Below are 23397 nucleotides of genomic sequence, written 5' to 3'. Positions count from 1 at the left end.
TATGTCTATGACTTGATATTGTAGCAGACGCTTCAGTGAAATGTTGCATTGGGGCGATCTGGTTATAACATTGGTAATGTGACACCCATGCCAGATGCACTGGCGTATTCAGTCACTCAGTTAAAACACAACATTCACTAGGTGCCCACTGTGTGAAGAGTTGTGACTGCCTGCCACTCAAAGCCCTTTGGAGCAGGTGGGAGAGGGCAGAATGGACATGAATTTCATCATAAAACTGGTGATCCCTGTTCTAAAAAGAAATGTCATATCATGTTAAAATATTTTTTAATGTCCAAAGGTTTTGGGAGACAAAATCTTGTGACACTAATTTCTTAGGACTTGCTGTTCTGAGGTTTTTAAGAATATAAAACTGTGAGAAAAATGGAGCTTTTCATATTCACTGTGACAAATATGTCTGAACCCAGGGCACTGAGCACCTCTGATTGTAGTCTGTGTCTGTCACAGAAGCATTCTGGCTCAAGCATCTGCATCTCTAATGTTAAAAACATTTTCAATGCAAATATTTTCCTGTGCTGTATTTTCCAGCGGGTGATGAAAATGTAAATGTGTTTTACCTGTTGGTGGTAGAGAGATGCTGTCCAGTCTTTCATCACCGTCAGCTACCTCTGCTGGTTACAAACATAAAACACAAATCTCATTAGTTTCAGGGAGCACATCCATTTCACCAATACAGTCACACAATTTAAAATCTCCACTGCTGGTATGCATAGGAGTTTTCACCTTTCTTTTCCCTTTTCAGCTCCAGCCAGTTCACATTATGGATTTTAGTACCAATATTTAAATAAGATATTTTAAATATGAAATAAAATCATTTTTCCTGTATCAAATATTTTTTATAGCTTATGAAGCTTATTCTATCAATCATTGATGATTTCAATGCTTTTCGCTTATTTACATTGGCTTAAAGATCCATCCAGATTTGGGGGTGAATTGTTGAAATATGATGCATGAGGTTAGTGAATTCTTGTGGTAGATGTTTGCTTGTCATTTCCAGAACCACTCCTGTGGGGCGGGCTTAGGAAATCTTGAGAATGACTCTTTCTTTGGAGATTACTGGAAATTCAGATCGTGGAGCTGGCAATCTAAGTTGGCATCAATTCAGTCATAAAGAAAATCAGAAGAAATAAGCACTTCTTTAAAAGAGCCATCACTTCTGTTTTAAAATGCAAACCTTTGCTCATCTCTGATATATTTCAATCTCCTTATGAATTTTCCAAAGGTAGATCCTTCAGTCTCAGAAAACCTTCCACTAAACCTAAACGCAGGTGCCCATATGTCTCCGAGAATTGAAGGACTTGTCTGTCTCCCCAGCATGCTACAGGACAGGTCAAAACATGTCATCATGGCCTAATTTCAGCAGCGCTCCTTGTCCCAGGGCTAGTGGCCCCGTGGGGAGTTCCCTGCATGTGTGCATGTGAGGCTCGTCAAATGAGGGTTGCATTTGTATCACATTGTAATGCTCAGTTGGGAAGCAAGCTAGTCCTATGTTCTTGTGTTTTGTTGCTGTTGCTTTAAACACAACCAGGGTTCAAAGATTTCCACTCTAGTCCACTCTCTCACATCTTGTCCTCAGACTGAGACACACTGACTCAGTGATCCACTGTCTGCCGACCTGCCCAATCCACCACAAAGAGAAAACACTGAGAAGAGAAAGACTAATCAAGACCAATTTAGGTTGAAAAAGAGTAGAAGCCCCTAAAAATTATGTTGCAGATGAATATTTAACAACAAAAACATTCATGTCAAGCAGTAAGACAAATGGTAAGAATAAAATTTTGTATATAGATTTATAGATAAAATACAAGACAAACTAAAATATTAGTAATGTTTCTCTGAATGAAAAGCTTATAGGTATTTAAAATTTTGTTCTTTGGGTTTTTACAATTATTCTGTATATTTAAAAAATAAATAACAAACATGTTATTTTTATATTTAGAAGATATTATTTTCTTCTAATTAGTTTGATTGGATTTGATAGGTAGTTGAACTACATGATAATATTTTCATTGTCTAGGACTAAACATTTTTTAAAGTATATTTTTATTGATTTCAGAAAGGAAGAGGGAGAGGGAGAGAGATAGAAACATTAATGATGAGAGAGAGTCATTGATTAGCCGGCTTCTACATGCCCTGACCAGGAATTGAACTGTGACCTCCTGGTTCATAGGTCGATGCTCAACCATTGAGCACACCGGCTGGACTCACTGTCTAGGATTTAAAAGATTCTCCAGCAATAATAATAATAGCAATGCTAGCCACCATCATTTATTAGATGCTTTTCATTTACTGAGCACTTGACATACATTGAGTCATCTAACCCTTAGAAAACCCCACAAGGCAGGTCTGTTATTATGTCCATTTTAACAAATGACACTGAGACAGAGAGGTTAAGAAATGTACCTAAGGTGACATAGCTAGTAAGTGACACTGCCAAGGATTTGACTCAGGTTTATACTTGGACTCTTAATCTCTTTGCTATTAATCATCCAAACATGTATCACATATATGACTATGAACTAATTTTTAAATCTTCAAGTTTCAGTTCACTTTATACTTGAGTAATTTTCTCCTCTTTCCATGTACAATTTCTTTTCATTTAGTTATAACAAAAATCGGTTTTAGGTATAAGTGGATCTTCCCTTTGTAATTAAGTTATCCTAACTTTTAAAAAGCAGGCCTATGCAGCAATTATGTGCTTTAGTAAGAACAGAATATATGTAAACAAAAACATGTATAAGTTGGTATATACCAGCTGCATGAACAGGGCACAGGGTCATGGAGGAAGAACATGACTATGTTACTCAAATTTAATTATAACATCTGTCAACAACAATGATCTCACCATCTTTCTTTCCTGGTGACAGTCAAATTGTAAAATTTGGAAAAGATTGAGAAAGTCCAATAAAAATTCAATAGCAGTGACAGTTTTACTCTTATATCTAACACACACACAAAATTGCAATTTCAGCTCTAAGGAAATAATCTAATGAAAATGATAAAAATCCACACCACGAAAGGAATCATTCCAGTTATAGAAAAAAAATTATTACATGTAATGAGAGCCCCAAATGAATTTCTGTTTGGATTCATGTAACAACCTTACAGATCTGCATGGGGCACTTTTTCAAGAGGCACGTCTTCCTCTTTTTTTTGTTGTTGTTAAGCCCCACCTGAGGATATTTTTTCCATTGATTTTTAGAGTGAGTGTAAGGGAGGGTGGAAGACGGGGAGGAGAGAGAGAGAAAAAGAGAGAGAGAGAGGGAGAGAGAGAGAGAGAGAGAGATATCAATGTGGGAGAGACATTGGTTGCCTCTCTCATGCTCCCTGACCAAGGCCGGGGATTGAACCTGCAACCCAGGTACATGCCCTTGACCAGAAATTGAACCCGACCCTTTTCTGTGCTGGCTGATGCTTTAATCACTGAGAACACCGGCTAGGGCAGTGTGAGCTTTCTTGAACAGTGAAGCTGATTAGCTTGCCCAGGTGGAGTCTGTATCTAATTCCAGGAATTGAGCCAAATATGATAAAAAAGGTTAAAATTGTGGAATATCTATGAGACACTGTTTGGATTATCATTTGGACCAAAAATAATCAAGACAAAAAGCAGGAGAACAAGTAATATTTTTGAGAAACCTCTGAGTTCCTATCAGCATGACAATGGCTCTAGTTCCCATTTGCTCGGGTCCCACTTTTGTGTTGCTTGAGGAGAATGAAGTGTCACAGGATGTGAAAAAATGGGGAGACAAACCTATTTGGCAGGTCATTGCTGATGTGCTGGTCTGGTCTGTGCGTCAGGGTTGGATTCTGCAGACACCTTCCACATTTTTTAAAAAATCCTCACCCGAGGATATGCTTTTTTTTTTTTTTTAATTGATTTTAGAGAGAGAAGAAGGGAGAGAGAAAGAGAGAGACAAACATCAGTTGGTTGCCTCCCATACACCCCGACCGGGGATTGAACTAGGAATCTGGGTATGTGCCCTGACTAGGAATCAAACTGGCAATCTTTAGGTGAACAGGACGATGCTCCAACCAACTGAGCCACCCAGCCAGGTGGCACCTTCCACTTTTTGGATGCTAACAGAACCTGCTAGAGAGGCAGAAAAGTGCCCAGGTGCTGATCCCCAATATTTAGGCAGATAATGTAAACCCACCAGTCAAAGTGAAAATGTCCAAAATCAAATGTGATAACTACGGAGCAGGCCACACAATGTTCTGGGCACGTGCAAAGCTCCCTGGAAGGGAAGGGCTGGGAACAGTCTACGGTTTGGGACCCATTCTGTAGAAGCAGGCATGGGCGTGTGGAAATGAGCCTGTCATGCGATTCACTAATACAAATACGGAGTTGGGTGAGAGGTGTGGTCACTGGTCAGTCTTTGTGGGACAGAGACACAGGAATGGGGAAAAAAGTCCCTACCGTGTACATGTGTGTTTGTTGGGGGGAGGGAGGGGCGGGAAGCGGGGAAGGGAATGGAGACCAGAACTCATAATAATTTGTCTTAGCATCTGAAATAGGAAAAAAGGGTGTGTTTATGTATAAAATATATAGTATGGGGAAACAGAATTTAAACAGTCTTCCTATTTCAGTCACATGGCCCACTGCCAGGAAGGCTGTTTCTGTGTCTCTGAGAAGAGGCCTCTCGAATACATTCAGCAGACACTCAACAGTCTCCCCACCATTTGTCTTCAGTGTTTCAGGTCCTTCAGGGACTTGTAATCACCTCCAGCCATGGGCACACGTTTTGTCCACAAAGCCCTCTCCTTCCTCTCTCTGGGTTTCTCTGCAGCACCCAGGTTAGTAACATCAGCATTCTGGACTTACAGTTCTTTTCCCTCAAGCCCCCAAGGAGCTCCAAGCATTTCTCCACTTTCCATTTACCCTACTAGCCCATGTGAGACAAGAAGGGACCGGCATGCTTCTGTGGATTCTGAGTGGAGGAATGTGCTAGCCCACCTCAGACTGCAAGTTGGTGGCACAGGTGGGGTGGTGTGTGGAGAACCAAAGGGTAGCTGGTTCTTGCTACTTTGGCCCTTTGCCTTTCTTTTGGGCTGAGTATTAAATTTAGGTCTCTTCACTATGACAACTTTAGATCTCTCTCAAACCTGAATATTAAAGTTAGTGTCCCATTTAGGGGAATCAACAATCATCGCCTGCAAATCAATAGACAAATGGAAGTTCGTACATACCCAACAGTCAAGATTGCCAAGGCAGAATTTAGGCAACACAAGACCATCCTAATACTAGCAACCACACTGCTCAGGCTACATACTCGAAATCTGATTTGGGATATAAAACAGAAGAGACACAGCATGCAATATGGTATTAGTGCTTAAGCATTACTTACTGTGTAAAATGATTGGGCAATTGTCTTTGATAGCACTTGTCATTTACTGTAAAACATTTTTTTTTCACCCCAATCCTTTCCTGGAGCCTGAAATCTAAAGGGGCTAAAGTAATACAAAGAGCCTGGCTGGTGTGGCTCAGTGGTTGAGCACCGACCTATGAAGCAGAAGGTCACAGTTCAATTCCCGAATGGGGCACATGCCTGGGTTGCAGGCTCAATCCCCAGTGGGGAGCATGGGGGAGTCAGCCGATTGATGTTTCTCTCTCATCAATGTTTCTATCGCTCCCTCACCCTTCCTCTCTCTGAGATCAATAAAAATATTAAAAAAATAAAATAAAGTAATACAAGGGGCTTTGTGAGGTGGCCAAGGCTGAGGCTGGAGGCCTTTAGCATAAGAAGGCATAAGAGACCCTGCTGACAGGAGCGAATATAGTGTTACTCAGTTAACCTCCCCTGGTGAGGTCAGGCAGCATGACACAAGACTCAGCCTTTGGGGGAGGAAGGGAGAAGAGAGGAAATTAGGAGGGAACTACGAAGATGGGGGTGCAGAGAAGGAAATACGAGAAAGAGCTTGAGGAGGAGGAAGAAAGGGCACTCTGGGACAACCATGTGAGTGGCCACAGGCATATCTTGTTCCAGAGAACAGAGCTCAGGGACGGTACTGCCCCGTGGGTTTCAGGGTATTTGAACCTCAAGGAAGGAACTGATGAAAGAATATTCTCCAGGATCTCACAGGAACTAGATGAGCTAAACAGTAAGACTTTTTGCTGTGGACTATTTTTCCTTCTTTCCCACTGATTGATTCGCTGGTTCATTTGTTGGTTCCATGCTGGGCCACACAACGTTAGGGACAGGAACATGACTCAGAAGCCATCTGTGCTCCTAAGGCTCTCATGGTCACTGCAACAAACAGGTGGGTGACTCCTCCCGTGGCAGAAGACTAAAATGCTACACTGCCCGTGAAGGCTCCAGGAGGAAGAACTGCTGCTAGGACAGGCAGAGAGAAGGCGTGAGTTGGGCCCTAGAAGGTTTGGATCGGTAGATAGAGCATCGGCCTGTGGACTGAAGGGTCCCAGGTTCGATTCCGGTCAAGGGCATGTACCTTGGTTGCGAGCACATCCCCAGTGGGGGGTGTGCAGGAGGCAGCTGATTGATGTTTCTCTCTCATCGATGTTTCTAACTCTCTATCCCTCTCTCTTCCTTTCTGTAAAAAAATCAATAAAATACATTTTAAAAAAAAGCGTGAGTTGGAAAACCTAGCATATTTCAGAACAGGGAGCATCTGCAGATGAGGCTGGTGACTATGAAGAGCCTTGTCTGCCTCACTGAGGGTAGGGGGTGGGATGTAGAAGGGGATTTTACTCCGGGGGACAGGAAACTAGGAGAAGCATTTAGTAGGGGCAGGTAAGACCAGATTTCATTAGCTGAGGCAGAGAATGAAGTCTAGGGTCTCGGGGCATGGCCATGTCTGGGGCTGCACACCTGAGAGCCACTAATGCCGGAACAGTTCAAGTCAGGAGTGAGGATTTAGAATGAGAAAAGTAAGGACAGAAACTTGGGAATGCTGGCTTTAGGAGACGTGTGAAGGAGAGGCAGTGAAGGAGACCGAAGGCATTGCCAGAAAATGTGGAGGAGAAACAAAGAGAATGAAGTCATAGAATCCAAGGGAAGAGAGCTTCAAGAAGGATGAGGTTCTACAGAGTAAAAATCAAGATGGAGGTTAAGTTGGAGTGTTAAGATAAATAGAGTGAAATCTGGTCACTGGGATGTGAATGCAGCAAGAGCTCATGTAGAAGATGAGATCAGAGGGCAAAGGGCAATGGATTCTAAAGTGAACTGGGATGGGGGAGCCCACTCAGGGATGCAAATCTATTTGGAAGAATTTTGACCAACAATACTGGGAGAAAGAGAAGGTAGTGGTTTTAAGAAGTGGCAAGGATAGAGGAGTTGTTTTGCTTTTGGTTGGCAACGGGAAGGAAGATAAGGTCAGGAACATTTTTTGAGTATCATTATGTGTCAGTTCACTGTTACTGGCAATACTTACATTGTCTAATTCTATCTCTGAAAACACCCCTGAGGTAGCTGTTAGCCTTGTCATATAAATGAAGAATGCAGGGCTGCCAGTGGTTGAAAAATTTGTCCAAAAGTTCCAGGGATTTGTAAATGGCAGCTCAGAGCTAGGACTTCAGACCAGTTCTTTCCACTCTATCTTGCTCTGTGATGAGTTGTAATGAAGGAGAAGACAGGGAACACTGAGGGACCGGGGAGGATGACCAGATCATTTATCCAAGTCTGAAACCTTTGAGAGTGAAAGGGGCTTTATTAATAATTACGCTGGGACAGCAGTGGTAAAGCAAAGCTGCTCAGGCACGCAGGCTGCTGGTCCCCACCTGGGATACAAGGGGCCACGGGCTGTGACTTCCTCAGTGACCTCCACCGCTTCCAGGCACTGCCGTGTATGATGCAGACAATCTCAGAGAAGCTACACTAGCTTCATTTGTAAAGACATTGGTGTACATGAATGTGTCTGAGCCTCCCAACTCTGAGGCAGGCTTTATTTTTATGTCCACTTCATGAGAGGGGCACTGAGCGTTAGAAAGATGGGGTGACGTGCCCAGAGCTGGTAAAGAGTAGCCGTAACACTCGAAACCAAATCTTCTGATCCCATTATGACTTATTACCTGATACGATAATACATATTTTGCCAATTAAAAATATTAGTAGTCATAGGACTTTCATAGGTCCTCCCCAGGCAGTGGGGCCAGGATTTGGTAGCTGGTGCTGAAAGAAAACCCGTGAGGGAATCCTTTTCCTGGGACTGTGCCAGTGGTAGCTGTCACTCAATGGCACAGAGGGAAAAAAAATTAGTCGTCTATTGCTCTTTATAAAAAGAGCATCAATTAAATATAAAAGAAAAAAATGATGGGGAGATTAAAAAAATCATCCAAAGCTAAATATTTTCTTTTTCAGACATGACCTTGGGACCTAGAGCTTTGTAAATTGCTTATATAACTCTATCATAGGTAGGTCAGGGTATGCTCAGGTAGAGCTTACATTTTAGAGTCCTTTGAAGGATTCTACAGCTGAACATTTAGAGTCCTAGTAGCGACTTTCAGAGAAAAGAGCTGTAAGGTTTTTCATACTGAAAATCACTTAGTCCCTGGGCGCCCAGGTGTCTCACTGATGCTGCCAGGGTCTTCCCCGCCTGTGCCAGGAGCTCTCCCCGAGGCCGTCAGCTGAGCTCCTCCACCGGCCGGTCACAGTGGCTACCGCTCACTGTGAGTTCACATACTTTAGGGTCAGTGAGCGACACAGCCTCATGCACTGTACTGCTTGCTCATGGATCCCATGCCACCCAAGCCTGTAACGTGTCAGCACCTCAGGTCTGTCTCACACTCGAGCCGCGGAGCACAGGTGGCTCTGAGCAGGGCAGACACTGAAGTTTGATCAGGATTAAAAAAATAGAGAGAGAGGTTTGCGACCGCCTGGAGATGATTATTTTTACGTGATAGCAGAAAACTGACCTCAAAGGGACTCCTCACCGCTAAACTGGCCCACTGTCACTGGGGAGGCTGAGACTTCAAATGACTGAATAGTCATAATTCAACTTGTGTTCACTTTTCCTGGAAGAAATTCCAGAATCACCAAGCCCAGATTTAAATTTTTTTTTAAATAAATAAATATTTGACTTAAAATCTCTATTTCATGTGGTGTTTCAGGTGGAATGATTACTGTGTGTGTTGTTGTTTTTTTTACCTTAAATAAATAGTACATTTTATAAAGTTAGGCAGATTCAAACAAACAAAAATCAATAGGCAATGGAAGCAAATCACAACAGAGACTCACTTTCCTCCGTAAGAATGTAAGCCCACAGATGAGGTTAGCAATCTTTCTCTTTTGTACTATTCAGAGTGAATGGCCTGATATATTTTCACTATTTAATCTTCAGGTGAGTTTCAAAACTCTTTTGAATAAGACTTTAAAAAACAAAACCGCAGCACATTATGCAGTGCATCTCCTTCAAAAGACAAGGGACAGCGGAGCATGCGAGAGCAAAGCTTGCACTTTGCAATGCCTGAGAATTCAATAAAGGGCTTCTGTAACTATTTTCTTGCAGCGCATTCATACCTGAGCCTCTTTTTAACCTTCTTCTGGCCAGTTTAATTTGATCCTGTAGAATCTGTACCCAGTCTCTCGGGCCAGGAAGTTTATCCACATGATTAGCAGTACAGTACTTTTCTGTGAAGACTGAAAGAAAATGTGAAATATTGTTAAATGCTTCAACAAATAAAACAGGCAGATCCGAAACAGAAATATATCCCAAGAAGAAAAAACATATATATATATTGCTAAAAGACATGGGTTCTGCACTAGATAGCTTCACTATCCATATTACATCCCTGTGGTGGGGGTGAAGCTTGGCAGGGCCCTGACTATAAAATGTACTGGGCTTCAAAATGAAACCAGCTCTGCATAGTGAGTAGTTTTTATGGGAAGTGCCTTATGGAAAGTGCTCCATGTATATATGTCTTATGAGCAGAGAAAATGCTTCCTATGGATCCTCTGGCCCCAAGACAAAATTCAAGAACTGTATTAAAATATTTCACTTTTTAATTAATTCAAAATCTTACGCAAAATTACACAAAAAAGATGATGTTCTCATGGTTATTCCTACTAACTCAATCAGTTCTCAGAATAAATAGAATGTAATTGTATCTTTTTTCTTTTTCATAAATTTTTATTGATTTCAGAGAGATGAGGGAGAGGTAGAGATAGAAACACTGATGAGAGAGAAATGTCGAAAATGGGGAAATGAGCCTGTGACCTCCTGGCGCAAGGGCCAACGCTCAACCTACTGAGCAACACCGGCTGGGCAGAATGCAGTTGTAGCTCAATGAAAGTTCCAATTCTATATTGAGTCAACTCTTGCAATGTTCTACTGGCTTCTAGGAAAGATCTATCTATTAAGCACAAAAGAAACTATGGAGAGTCATAGGACAGGACGAAAAGGAGGCCAGACATTATCTTACTAAAACCGCCCAGCGTGTGACTGCACAGACAGGAGCTGGCATGGACGCTGCTGCTCCGCATGTCATGCCTGAGTGCTTCCCAACGTGCTCTCCTCTCTGTAGGTCACGACCAAGTATGTACTCACAGCACACTGCCCACTTGGTATTTACAATATGTGGCCCGGCTGGCATGGCTCAGTGGTTGACCTATGAACTAGGAGGTCACCATTCGATTCCTGGTCAAGGCATGTGCCTGGGTTGCGGGCTCAATCCCCAGCCGGTCAAAGGTTCTCTCTCATTATTGATGTTTCTATCTCTCTCCCTCTCCCTTCCTCTCTGAAATCAATAAAAACATATTTAAAATGTTGGTAATTTTAATGTTTTAAAGGCTTCTTTTAAAAAGAAATGACAAAGGAAAATGTTGATAGATTCAACTACGCTGTAAAACTATAAAATTTCTATTGAATAGAAAAGAAACATCACATTAGAATGAGAAAAGCTAACTGCACTAAATGTGACTGAAAAGGTTCAATATCTACCACCATACAAAGCGCTCACTCAAATAAAAGAGCAACTTCAAAAGTCTCTATAGTTAACGAACAGTGTATATAGCATTAGGAAAAATGTTCAACAAATATGTAAGCTCCCAAATTGCAAAACACATTTTATACCTAGTAAATGAGAAGAGCAATGTTAAAAAGCTAATACTTAATATTGATAAAATTGTGCGGGCCTGGCATATTCAAACATCACTGTTGGCATAAGCTGGCAAAAACCTTTTTGGAAACAAGATGGTAATATATAATGAGAGGCATAAAACTGTTACACTTTTGCATTGGAAATCTTACTCCTAGAAATTTATCCTAAGAAAATAATTTGAAAGAAGGAAAAAATCCACACACAAATGTAAAGAACCCAGTCGTGCGGGAGGAGCTGGGTGGCAGCGGGAGGATGGATCTGGGAGTGAGAGGAGGATCCCTTTGAGGAAGCCACTGCAGCGTCAGTTAGGGCTGTGTGCGTAAAGATGGACAGCTGACCGGAACTGTATATAGAACAGGCATTTCTGCTCAATCACATGACCTGGCAACTATAGAAGAAAGGGAGGTTTGTGAGGGCAGAGGCAGATGTATTAGGCTTGGTTTGGGACATGTTGAGTTTGGGTACCCTTCCCTATATAGAAGCCTACAGTTCAGGGAAGGGTCCAGGCTGGTACCAGTTTGACAGGCACAAACATACAAGTGGTAGTTAAAATGAGAGAAAGAACTTTGACCAGGGAGAGCCTGTGGAGTGAACAGAGCGCCGGGCCAAGCACAGAGCCAGTGAGAACCCCAGTGGTTGAATGGAGATTAAGGCGTAGGAGTCCATGAAGGAACCCAGGATGGGCCAGAGTCTGGAGACCCAGGAGGGGTCCTGTAAAGCCAGCGAGTGGTGCTGACTGAGGAGGACCCACAGTTTAAGTGCAGAGGAAGGGCCAGGAAGGGAGGCTTGGAAAGTGTCCACCGAGAGTCATCAAGGAATGGTGGGGTGGCCACAGAGTACACACTAAAAAACGGGGTTCAGTGGAGGAAGGAAGAGAAGAAGGGCTGCCAGGGTAGGAGGGCTGAGGGCTGGGAAACCTGAGCATGTTTGCAGGCTGATGGAAACAGCAACGTTGTGCAGGAGGACAGGATCCAGGAAAAAGGGGACAATCAAAGGGGATGGGTCAGGCTAGTAATGGAGGGTCACCCTCGAATAGGAGGGACTTCTTCCTCTGACCCCAGAGGAAGGGAAGACGGGCAGGTTGAGAAGTGGTTATAGGCTGGAGTAATCACTCCCAAGACCTCCTTGCATGTACGGTGAGGGGAATGGAGAGTGTGGGGAAAGTCTGGGGTTGCCTTTGAGAACAGAAGTTGGAAAGCAGCTGACTGAGGATGTGAGGACACCAAGCAGGCCTGTGGTGTTGGCAACAACCTGTAGGGGCAGGCGGTTTTTTCCCAGGGTGCTTTGCAGCTCCTCTTTGGGAGCGGAGCCCCTGGATGGTAGGGCTGCTCTTGGGTTAGTCTAGCTGGACAGTCTTGGCAGAAGCGCAGGGATACAAAGCACTTTAAGATGTGCTGCCACCTGGAATGAATGACCTCAACTTTCCTCACTCCCTATTCCCACGCAAACCTGGGAAAGAAGTGAAGCCAGAAAAAGGCTCACAGACTTGGGAAAATTTAGAGACCATGGAATGGAAATATCAACAGGGTTGGCAAGGCGGTGCCGTGGAGTAAGGGCAATTGGGAGTGCAGTGCTGAGTGTAAGTGGCAGCGAGCAATTCTGGATGGGAATGCTAAGGTGTGCTCACAGGCGGGGCTGAAATGTAGTCGAGGTGAATGTAGTCGTGGTGAACGTCATTGTGGGTGAGGTCTGCATACTACTGGCTGGGGCGTCAGATGGACCTTTCACGTGAACGGTGAAGTTTTCCAAGATGGCAGGGTGATGGGGGAGTGCGAGGGAGAGATGTAGCTGCGCTAAAAACCTCAGAGGAAAGGACCCAGCCCAGCCCAATAGAGTAGAAGAGGAGTGATGGTTAGGAAGCAGAATTAAAGATCAGGGAAAATATCACCCAGGCTGCCCAGTATATGAGATGTGGGATGGGAGAGACACAGAAGGAACAATACCTCGGGGGTAGGGTTTGCTTTTGAATCTCCCACACCGGGTTATAGATATCTCAGGTCTTCATTGATTTTGGACCCCCAAAGCACCTACAACAGCACTTTGTACTAAGAACTCAATGAACATTTGATTTGTATTTAGCACCCTATTCGTTTATATGGAAGTGTGTACCACTGAAAGAACTGAATACATTGTCTTAGCAGATAAACATCTCCCCCCTTGTAATATTATTTATTTAATTAATTTCCATAGCAACCCCTCTTTCCTTAGATTGTGAAATGCAGGTGTCCAAATTAGCACCCATTAGTAGATTTGGGTTATGCCCACATCAAAACGACTCGCAGCCACTACGTGTGTCAACAACCGGGTTTAGGAGAACCAGAGGGACTCCTGGAATGCTTCTCCCACGCTGTGAGGAGCTTCCAATAGATCTTTCGAATCTAATCTTGAGCTCAGGTATTCTGTCACTCCTAGAAAGGCAACCATTTCTGGTTGTTTTTTCTCTCTCCAGTTAAAACCCATCCAGTTTCAATAAAAAGAAACCAGGAAGTCTCTGCCTCCTGTGTCTGTGTCTGAGATCACCGAAGGCACAGCATAAGGCTTCTTGAAAAACACCTACCTGCACAACAAATATTTCCACTGGGTCTGTTAGTGACATTCTATTTCTTGGGTTACATTCATACTTAAAAGTGACTTTTAACTGGAACCTATCTGCCGAAGAAGAAATCCTATTCTGTTGCAAGTGCAGATGAGGTCTTAGGCCAAAATATTGTGATTATATTGACCTGAAAACGCTCAATATGCTATGTGAATAGCAGTATCGAGTAAGCAGAATATATTTTTGCTATCTGATTCTGTAGCTAAAGGTCAAGCTATTATCCTGGTAACAGTTCCATTAGGAGTAATGATGTGAAAAGAGGTATTGCATTTATGTACTGGGGTTCCTACTATGTTAATAGTGGCTCATTAAGAATCATAGTAGAACAATTTGCATTCATCCTTAGAATGCAATAGGTCCTAAAAAGAAATTTTCTTCCTTTCCTATTTTACATATTAAGGGGAAGCAAGGGCTAATTTCAAACAAGTCCAAGTAATCTGAACAAGTGGATGAAGGCCAACAATTAAACTAGAAAGAGTTAAAGCATCTACTCTGCTTAATATAATTTGAGGTCCCAAGGCACAAAGAATATGTTAAATCACTGGAGAAATGACAAATGTTCAATTTGATCTGTACATGAATAATGACTTTTCTCAGATGTTTGCATTCAATTGGGCCATGCTCTTTAACTGTATATAAATAATGAACAGGCTAGTGGTGGCTGAGCAGATCCTTCCATCCCTAGGAATGTGGCATTTATCATAATCATCAATGAACACAACAGAGTGTGGTGTGTCTGAATGCAACACGCTGAAAACAGAGCAGACTGGCCGTGTTTCCCCAACAGCTGTGTGTTCACACAGTTCCCTGAGGACTCCTTATCAGATTTGTCTGGCTCTCTATGCTGGGAAAAGCAGAATATGGTATGGGTTTTTAAAGGGTGTCATTGGATCATACAGACGTTTAAAGGGGCAGGAATACACAGCAGAGCTTTAATTTCACTGTGAAATCCTCTAATAAGGCAACAACTCTGGCCAGAGTGAGTGCCCAACTTCTGATCTGATGACTCAGTTTTAACTTCTGGTCAAATAGACAAGTGGAAGTCAGGTTGCTCAGGCAGAACTGAAAGCTGGGTCGTCATTACATCATCTGAACTCCCAGAGCTTGAGGGGGACTAGGGACGAGTGAGGAAGATCTGTCCGCAGTCGAGTCCTGTGGCTGGGGTGAGTGAAGGAGAGGGAGCCCTGGGACCAGCCCACAGACGGAGGGGAGGGAGACCAGGCTCCCTACAGGCGCTTGGTTTCCACCTCCTCACATGGAGGGCATGGAAAATAGCACCCCCCCACACCTTCCTCTTTCCTTTCACTCTTCTAAAGCTGTGATTTGAAAGGTCCCTTAAGCCAAGCACTTTCTATCTATCTCTATAATCCTCACAGGAACCCGATGGGGGAGGCTTTGTGATCCTGTATGACTGATAAAAAAAATCAAGGTAGAGCAGGTTACATAACTGCCCTAAGATGGCACAGCTAATAGGGGTTATTTTCCACATAAGTGAAATATTAATTTTACGTTGCAAATGAACACAGATTCTGTAAAAGAAAAATTATTGAATTCTAAATATAAGCAAATCAATAGCTAAGGTAATACTTGCATGTGAAAGAAAGTTGTGAACATTGGTGTGACTTTCGATTGCATGGGACAGAGCGTGGCAGGCAACGAGCGAAGACAAGCCTCCCCTCCAATTAACAGGGCAGGGCCTGTGGCAAGGAAGGCAGAGGGATGCTGTGTAGGTATTTTCAGCTTGAGATGATGACTCTGGTCCAAATTTTATATGGTTCTAATAGAGTATATATTTTCTTTGATGATATCATGGTGCTTCATTCCCCTATTTCATGGTTAGAGCTGAAAACTATAAATTATAGGCTTGACATCCATTCTAATAATTGATTAAAATTACAATGAACCTGGCACTCCAGGCACTAGGAGAGGAAGGAAAGAGCTAGAATAAGTCTGGCTCCAGTGCAAGGCCTTAATGTGCTCCATATCTTGGTGCAATTGTTACTGACGGAGGGACTGGCTCTCATCTGTGCGGGTTCAGAAATCGGACTTTATCAGAGCAGCAGGGGCTCAAGCCTAGAAACCAGCTCACAACAACTAAGCCTGCAAGAGATTGATAAATAAACTAGGATGACAATTAATTAATGTGGAATGGGGTTGATTATCTTTCTAACATCTGGAACATTGGATATTATCACCCAGTTCTCCCACTTTTTGGAATAAAGGTGCTGCAAGGAAGAACTTAGCAGGTTGCTTGGTGAGAATCAGAGGTTGCCGAATGGTGTGGGGCTGCCCACGCTCAAGGGTGCCTATGGGAAACAGCCCATCCCTGGTCCTGCTGCCATCTGGGCAGGAATGCTTCACACCAGTGCCCTCCAAGCCAGAGCCTGACTGCAGCAGAGACGGGCACTTGAGTTCAGGAAAGCCAGGCCATAGACTGCCCAAGGATGAGGACCCTCTGGCATCCTCCTCAGAGGAGCAGGCAGTGAGAGGATGAGCAGGAGAGCTGCGGTGTGATGCCGTGAGCAGCCCCGACACCTTGTGCAAACCAAGACTATGTGGGGGCAGAAGCAAAGTGGAGGAAGCCAGCTGGTGAGGAGAGGGTGAGACCCATGTGCGGAGAGCAGCAGGGAGCCAGAGGGACTGACTGAGGCTGGTGAGGCAGGGATGCAGAGCATAGGCAGGCCTGAGAGCAGCCTCCATGCCTGCGGTTTCCATGTCAGCCTCACAGACTTCCTGTTTCCTAAGGGAACCTGAGTGACACCCTGCTTCTTGAAGAGAGCATTTTACAGGGGATGAAGTATAGTCTGATTGACTTTTTTTTGCCTGATTCTTATTCCAGCATCGATGGCCTATCAGTGACCACCACTCTAATGCCCGGTCTCCTAGTACCGAGTGGGCACCGACAAGTCCCTGTGCTTTCCTGTGGCCGGCCTCTGTGCACACAGATCTTCAGGGCACATCCTGAGATACAGTCTCAAATGATCTGTTGAGGTGCAATTTCTTCAGTGTAGGGTTTATCTCACCTGTTTGTGTTGTTCTTATTAAGAGCAATGCCAGTGGATGATGTCTTCTGACCTCACACAGAGACTGGGGTGCTTCACATCTAGCACCTGAACCCTACTTTTTTATTATAAAAACAACATGCATTCATACAAGAAGTATCTACCCAGCACCCAGCAGACTATGCCAGGCACCAGTGAGCAGACAGTCCCTTGTCCTCAAAAGACTTCGAGTGAAATGGAGGATGAAGGCAAATGAAGTCAAGAGGAGTGCAAAGTGAAGCTGCTCTTACAGAAGTGGGTACGGGACGCACAGAGCAGGGGGTGGTGTGTGGGGAAAGCTGTTGGATAAAGTGGTGGCTGAGCTGAAACCCAAGGAAGAGGGGAGGTTAGATGAAGAGTGGGAGAGGAGGAGGATGTTCTAGGGTGTGGTTGCCCTGAGGGGTACGGAGAGAGGCAGTCTCACTGGCTGGGAAGCTCAGGTTCCTACCCCTGTAAGGAAAGAGAGAAGGAGGTCCTGGGCCTGCTTGGGGAGGTTAGAACCGAAGCCTCTGCAAGAGCTGAGAGCCTAGAAAGGCTGCACCCCAGTGAAAAGGGAACCTTCTACCCACCATTACAAGGAGCTCTGTCTAGTCTTTGGAGGGAGGAAAAGTTTCCTTGGAAAATTCTAATGCTTGGCCTGGACCTCGCATAGGCTTGGAATTTGAAATTATATACCCTGCATAAAGGAACATAAGCAGTGCTGTTGATAGCTCTGGGCTCCAGACAAAAGGAAATACAGAATTTCTTCTACAAACTGGGCCCCAACAGTTTCTCGTGGCAAGCGAAACAAACACAGGCCCATTGCAGATGAGCTCATATGTGAAAATAGCACAACACATAAAGAAAAAACCCGCTATAAGCAAGAGTCGGCCAACCCAAGAAAATCAGGATTAAACCCCCAATAACTTAAGGCAATGGAATTACAAAGTATGTTTAAAATGATGGAAGATATTAAAGAACTTAGGTCATTAAGAAAACAATGAGGCTGATTTAAAAAAGAACTTATAGAAATTAAAAATATAGTAACTGAACTTTAAAAAGTAAAAGAACAGGTTAGTAAATAAATTAATATCACTGAAAAGAGAGAGAGATCTGAAGAATTACCCAGAATGTATTACCAAAAGATGGAGAGATGGAAAATATAACAAACAAATTAAGAGACATGAAAGATAGAATAAAAATGTCTCTAATGGATGTGTTAACTAATGGATGTTTCAGAGGGAGCGAAATAATGGAGGAAAGGCAAAATTTGAAGAGATAGTAGATGAAAAGTTACCAGAATATAGGTAAGTCATGAATCCTTGGTTTCAAGAAGCACAACCAAGCAGATGAATAAAAATGAAGATATATCTAAACGTAAAATAAAAAAAACTGGAGAATGCCAAAGGCAGAGAAATCTTAAAGGCAACTACAAAGAAAAAACAGATTATCTACAAAAGAATAACACACTGATAAATTCACAACAGCAATGAAATCTAGAAAACAGTGGAATATTTTCAAATTGCTCTGAAAAAAGTCCTCAATCTAGAATTACCCAACTAAACTCCACACCATTCAATAGTGAGGGTGAAATAAAGAAGTTTTCAGGGCAAAAATGGAAAGAATATATCACAGAGACCCTCATTCAAGCAATTACTAAAGTTGTACAGAGGGAAAAGAAAACTAGAGCAGAGGAAGCATTCGGAGGCTGGAAAGAAGAAAGGAGGACATGACCGATAAGACATTAAGAATTATTACAGTGCCAATCTCATGAAAACTGTGTAGTATTGGCTGAGTTAGGTAACAGACCAAGTGTCAAGATGTGAAATGGGAGCTCAATATATGACAGAAGTGAAATTAAAATTCATGTAAAAAAAAGGGATGGTGTTAGAATGATCAACTACCCATAGAGAAACGTATATTAAATCCTCCCCTCACAGTTTATGCAAAAGTAATAAACGGTAAAACTTTAAAATTGTTAGAAAAAATTTTTAAGAGAATACCATTATATAATTGGGGCAGGGAGACTTTCTTAAAACAAGCACATAAATATTACAAAGCATAAAATAACCTGACTTTTACACTGAACTTTGGTATGAAAAACAGACATCATATGCAAAGTTTTCACAAGTTGAAAAATAAGAAAAGATATTAGCAACATGTAGAACTGAAAAAATAATTTATATAAATCAATAAGAAAACAACAACCTAATGGAAAAGTTGGGAAAGGGTGGAAATTCAGAGGAAACTAACCAAATAGTAATACATATGCAATAATGCTCAACTTCATTAATAATCAGGGAACCCACCACTGAGGTGCCATTTGATATTAGGTTGGCAAAAATTAAAGTCTGTTAACACCAGATGTTGGCAAGAATGAGGAAAAATAGAATTTCTTAAACATTGCTGGTGGATGATGAATGGTATTGGTCACTTTAGAGAGCCATTTGGCAATGCCTACTGAAGCTGAAGATGCGTGTACTGTGTGGCTCAGTTCCACTCCCGGTGTGTCCCCTAGAGGTTGTCACATCTGAGCCCAGCAGACACGAAGATGACTGCACTGCTGCCACAGGTAATTGTGAAAGAGGAGAGGCAAACTAACTCTCTTCACAGAAGACTGGAGAAAGAAATTGCTTTATTTGTATGAATAAATCTTGATTAAAAGGACACAAAGTTGCAAAAGTACAGCATGAGGATGTGTACTAGTATGTAGATTCATAAATTCACAAAATAGTAAATGTGATTTATATTTAGTGAAATAGAAAAATACAAATGGGAAAGTTTCACATCAACTTCAGGTTACTTGGGAGCAAGAAGGAGAAGGAGAAGGAGAAAGGGAATAGATGGTACAGGAACATTTTGATTCTTACCCAAAACAACCACCACCACCACTACAAAGGAAGGCAGGTATGAAGCAAATACAACATCTGCTTTAAATCCCAGTGGTAAGGTGGAGAGAAAATGCATCCTGGAAAATGTCTCCAACATAATCAAGATGAAGAGAAATATAATTTCCACTTCTGACCTAAAGATGACTGCTAACGGGGACAAGTGTCATTCTTCAACCAGTGTCTGAACAAATCAGGACATTTCTCCTAGGATGATGCTGTGAAAATGTCGATACTGACCAGATGTCAAGTATATGTCTTACATACACTCTCTGCTAAGATAAGCACCAAGAACTATCTTTAAGAGAGAGCTGGGGTCAGAAGGGTGAAGACATGAGGCCATCATCCTTCAGGTCTGACCTGAAATGTGACCTTTTGAGTTAAGGTCTCCCTGAGTTTGTTAACCAGTGGTTTTAAAATAATATCTACTGATCATCTCGACCATAAACTCAACAGGGGCAGAGATCCCCGCTCCCTTGTTCCTGGCTGGCACACAATAGGCAGCACAGAGGTGTGGTTCGTGAAAGAAGAGACCTGAGAAACTCTTTTCTCTGCTGTGTCTTGACTTGAAAGGATGGGAGAAAGAATTTCTTTGGTAAACAGCCATGGGTCTTGAACTATACTGAGCCCTGAAGTTCATTTCAGGTTTGATTTAACAATAAGATTTAGCAGAGTTCATCAACGAATGCACCTAAATGGAAGTCTTTAAATAAAAAGGAAACACAGTAATACACACAAAAGTGTACTTATTGATGAAATTAGAATACCCTACTGAATTATGTAGCAGAAGGACTGCAGGGCAGTCAGCTGGTCAAGGTGAGTAAAAGCTGACCATGATGACCATCGAGTACAAGTGCCGATCCCTGAACGGGGCTGTCACTTCCAGTTGGTTGCTGTGATGAAAAAGGCCCTAAAGATCCATACAATTGACTCCTAGTCATATTTATTTCATTCTATCGGTTTACTTTTGAGAATCAGGACAAAAATTATTGAACTCAGAATCTTTGAACTGGAAGAGACTTTAAAATTTAAGTCAAGCTACCCTGTGTGTGTGTGTGTGTGTGTGTGGTTTTTTTTCTTTTCCTTTTCTTTTCTTTTTTTTTCCAAGAGAAGGTAATGTTTCAAGATCTTAAATGGCAGAGTCAGGAGTAAGTCCATATCCTACAATGCTCCTTTCACTGTCCCCAAACTAGTGGGACTTTGAGGTTTGAATGATCTTGTTTAATCACAGAGATTCTCAAGTATTTGAGGCCAGAGTCGTCTGGAGGGAAAGAACAACATCCCTGTCTTCCTTTGTTCGGTTTTCAGTACAATGGCACCTCTGTCTAACACAAAGTGCCTTCAGTGGTTTCTCAAATTAAATAAAGTTAATTTTAATTTGCTTCGATTTACAAAAGCCCACAGCAGAGCTTATTTATAATATAGCTATTAGGAACACGATGGGCACTTTCTTTTGGCCAGATAAGTTACAACATATGGTTATCTAAATGTTTGGTATATTTCACGGGGATAAATTATATCTGCTAAATATTAAGATCTGGGCAACAACAAGCTCTGATGTAATGGTACCTTATTCTTTATGCCTTTTTTTTTTTTTTTTTTTTGGCAAAGAGACATACTTCAGAGATTGATAGAAATTCTACTTGGAAGGCATCTTGGACATAGTACACAACTCCTTTATTTTACAGACCAGTAACTGAGGCTCAAGTGAAATAAAACTGAAAAGATTGGGAATCATCAACTCAAATAGTTATTAGGGAAATGGCATAAAACCACACGTACACCAACGCTCCTCTTTGCAAAGCACTGCTTTACAGAATACATCTGTTTCTATCGGTTCTTTATATAAATGGACGAGAAAGTACTGGGCTTTTCTCTCAGCTTTTCAAGCTAGAGTTTCTTGGTATATGAACTTTCCAAGTCATTCCGTGAGGTACTGAGTTCATCCACTAGCCAGAAGTCTGGAAGTGATAGCCACAGTACCAGAGTAAGCTATAACAGTCAGGAAGTTCAAGTACCATCCTGTCCCTCACAACTACCCCAATTCAGAGATGGCCAAGGTTGGAAGAATAGGAATGATGAGTCAGGAGAACAGTGGTGGTGATGGGGGTTCTGCCTATGAGAATCCGGTCATCCGGTCAATACACTCATCCCATCCCTGCCACCATCAGGGTGAAGATGCTGAGCGCTGGGAACAGGCTGACGCCTCACAAGAAGGATTTTGTTTTCTGTTCTTTTTTAATGGTGACAACTCCCTTCTAATTGAGGTCAGCTCTAGGAAAATTTTAGGCTCACATTTTGAGTCTGATTATAAGAAAGTTCTCAAATATTTCTTTGATACTCTCTCTTTGAGGCACAAAGTTGCTATGATGACGTTTAAAAAACACAAGGATGGATAAGAACACCAATGTATAAAGTCTTGAGATGGTAAAAACAGGAAATGGCACATTAAACCTGCTTATGATTTTATTATTGGGTTTAAATAAAAATCCCACAATGCAATTATTATACTTTAACCTTCTGAAGATGATTACTTTCTGAACAAATGCATGATAAACTTCCACATTGCATATTGTGTAGGTTCCTCTTTGATAATTAACAATAATCAATGCTTTTAGAGCCCCCACTGAATACAAATTGGGTTTAAATGTGGATCCCCTTGATATTGTTATTGTCGAGATCTGTATCACCCTGAAATGCTGTGCATCACTTGATTTCTGTTGCTGTGGTCTCTTCAAATCTTCAAACTTCTACTCTGCCTGCTTGATTTCAGCTGCCTTCTTCCAACTTGTCGTGGAGAAGTTGTGTGGCTATCTTGGCATTTGTGTCCTGCATATATCAGTGGAGTGGAGTGGACTTTTGATTTTTAAGAAACCACCTTTTTCAGTGAAGGTAAATTGACTGCTTGATTCCCCCCATCTCTCCTTCTAGTATTTATTTAAAATGTTTTTATTGATTTCAGAGAGAGGAAGAGGGAGAGATAGAAACATCAATGATGAGAGAGAATCATTGATTGGCTGCCTCCTGCACATCCCCTACTGGGGATGCAACCCTGGCATGTGCTATGACTGGGAATTGAACTATGACCTCCTGGATCATAGGTCGATGCTCAACCACTGAGATATACTGGCTGGGCATCCCTCCTGTATTTCTTAATCGTTAGTTCTGTGAGTGGACTGTTTTATGTGCCAAGGAATAAGCAAATCAAATACAGAACATTGACTCTGCCCCATAGAAGCTTAGAGTCTTGTTGGAAAGACAAGATGTCCAAACACAACTAGGATGACCATATATCTTGATTTATTCAGGACAGCTGGAAATGCCTATTTTCCTAGTGAAATGATTAACAGCATCATTTTCACTCTCAAAAGTGTCCCGGTTTGGGAAACAAATGATATAATCCTCCTCCATATAAGCCACCAATAGCAAAGCAATTTAATCAAGACTTATTTGCTGGACTATGTACAAGTAACGTACTATAGAAATGTGGAGAAAGGGGAAATCAATGCAGTCTAGGGTAACTGGGGAAAGTCTCATGGTAGAGGTAATGAGACTTGGGTTGGACCATAACGAATGAGTTGGATTTGTCTACAAAGAGAGGTGAGCATTGTAGCCCTGGGAATACAGCATAACTCCAAGTCTCAAATGAGCATGTGATGCTTGAGGAATAGTGTCAACGCTGGGCTGGTTCACCTGGTAGTTCCAAGGAGAGAGAAATCCAGTTATGTGAAGTCTAGAAAAGGCCCGAGTTTGGGCTTGATTTAGTGGGCAAAGAGGAGTTAAGTAGAAAAAGGTCACAAAGTTTTGTTTTACAAATGTTAC

General features: G+C 42.3%; 1 protein-coding gene across 5 annotated transcripts in view; it reads right to left on the bottom strand.

The window, feature by feature from the left end:
- BEND7 (BEN domain containing 7) overlaps positions 1-23397 on the bottom strand; it is a 102689-nt gene that overhangs the window by 21964 nt on the left and 57328 nt on the right. For 3 of the 5 annotated variants that reach the window (XM_080677473.1, XM_080677471.1, XM_080677474.1), the window contains exons 7-8: positions 9492-9611; positions 576-629 (exon numbers count right to left, since the gene is read on the bottom strand). In XM_080677473.1, the coding sequence (XP_080533599.1) occupies positions 576-629; positions 9492-9611 (174 nt within the window). The remainder of the gene's footprint in view (positions 1-575; positions 630-9491; positions 9612-23397) is intronic. The other 2 variants (XM_080677472.1, XM_080677475.1) reach the window with 1 other exon arrangement.

Source organism: Plecotus auritus, assembly GCF_963455305.1.
Source record: "Plecotus auritus genome assembly, chromosome: 1".
NCBI lineage: Eukaryota > Metazoa > Chordata > Mammalia > Chiroptera > Vespertilionidae > Plecotus > Plecotus auritus.
The sequence above is the reverse complement of the archived record's forward strand: the minus strand, read 5'-3'. Positions and strand labels throughout refer to the sequence as shown.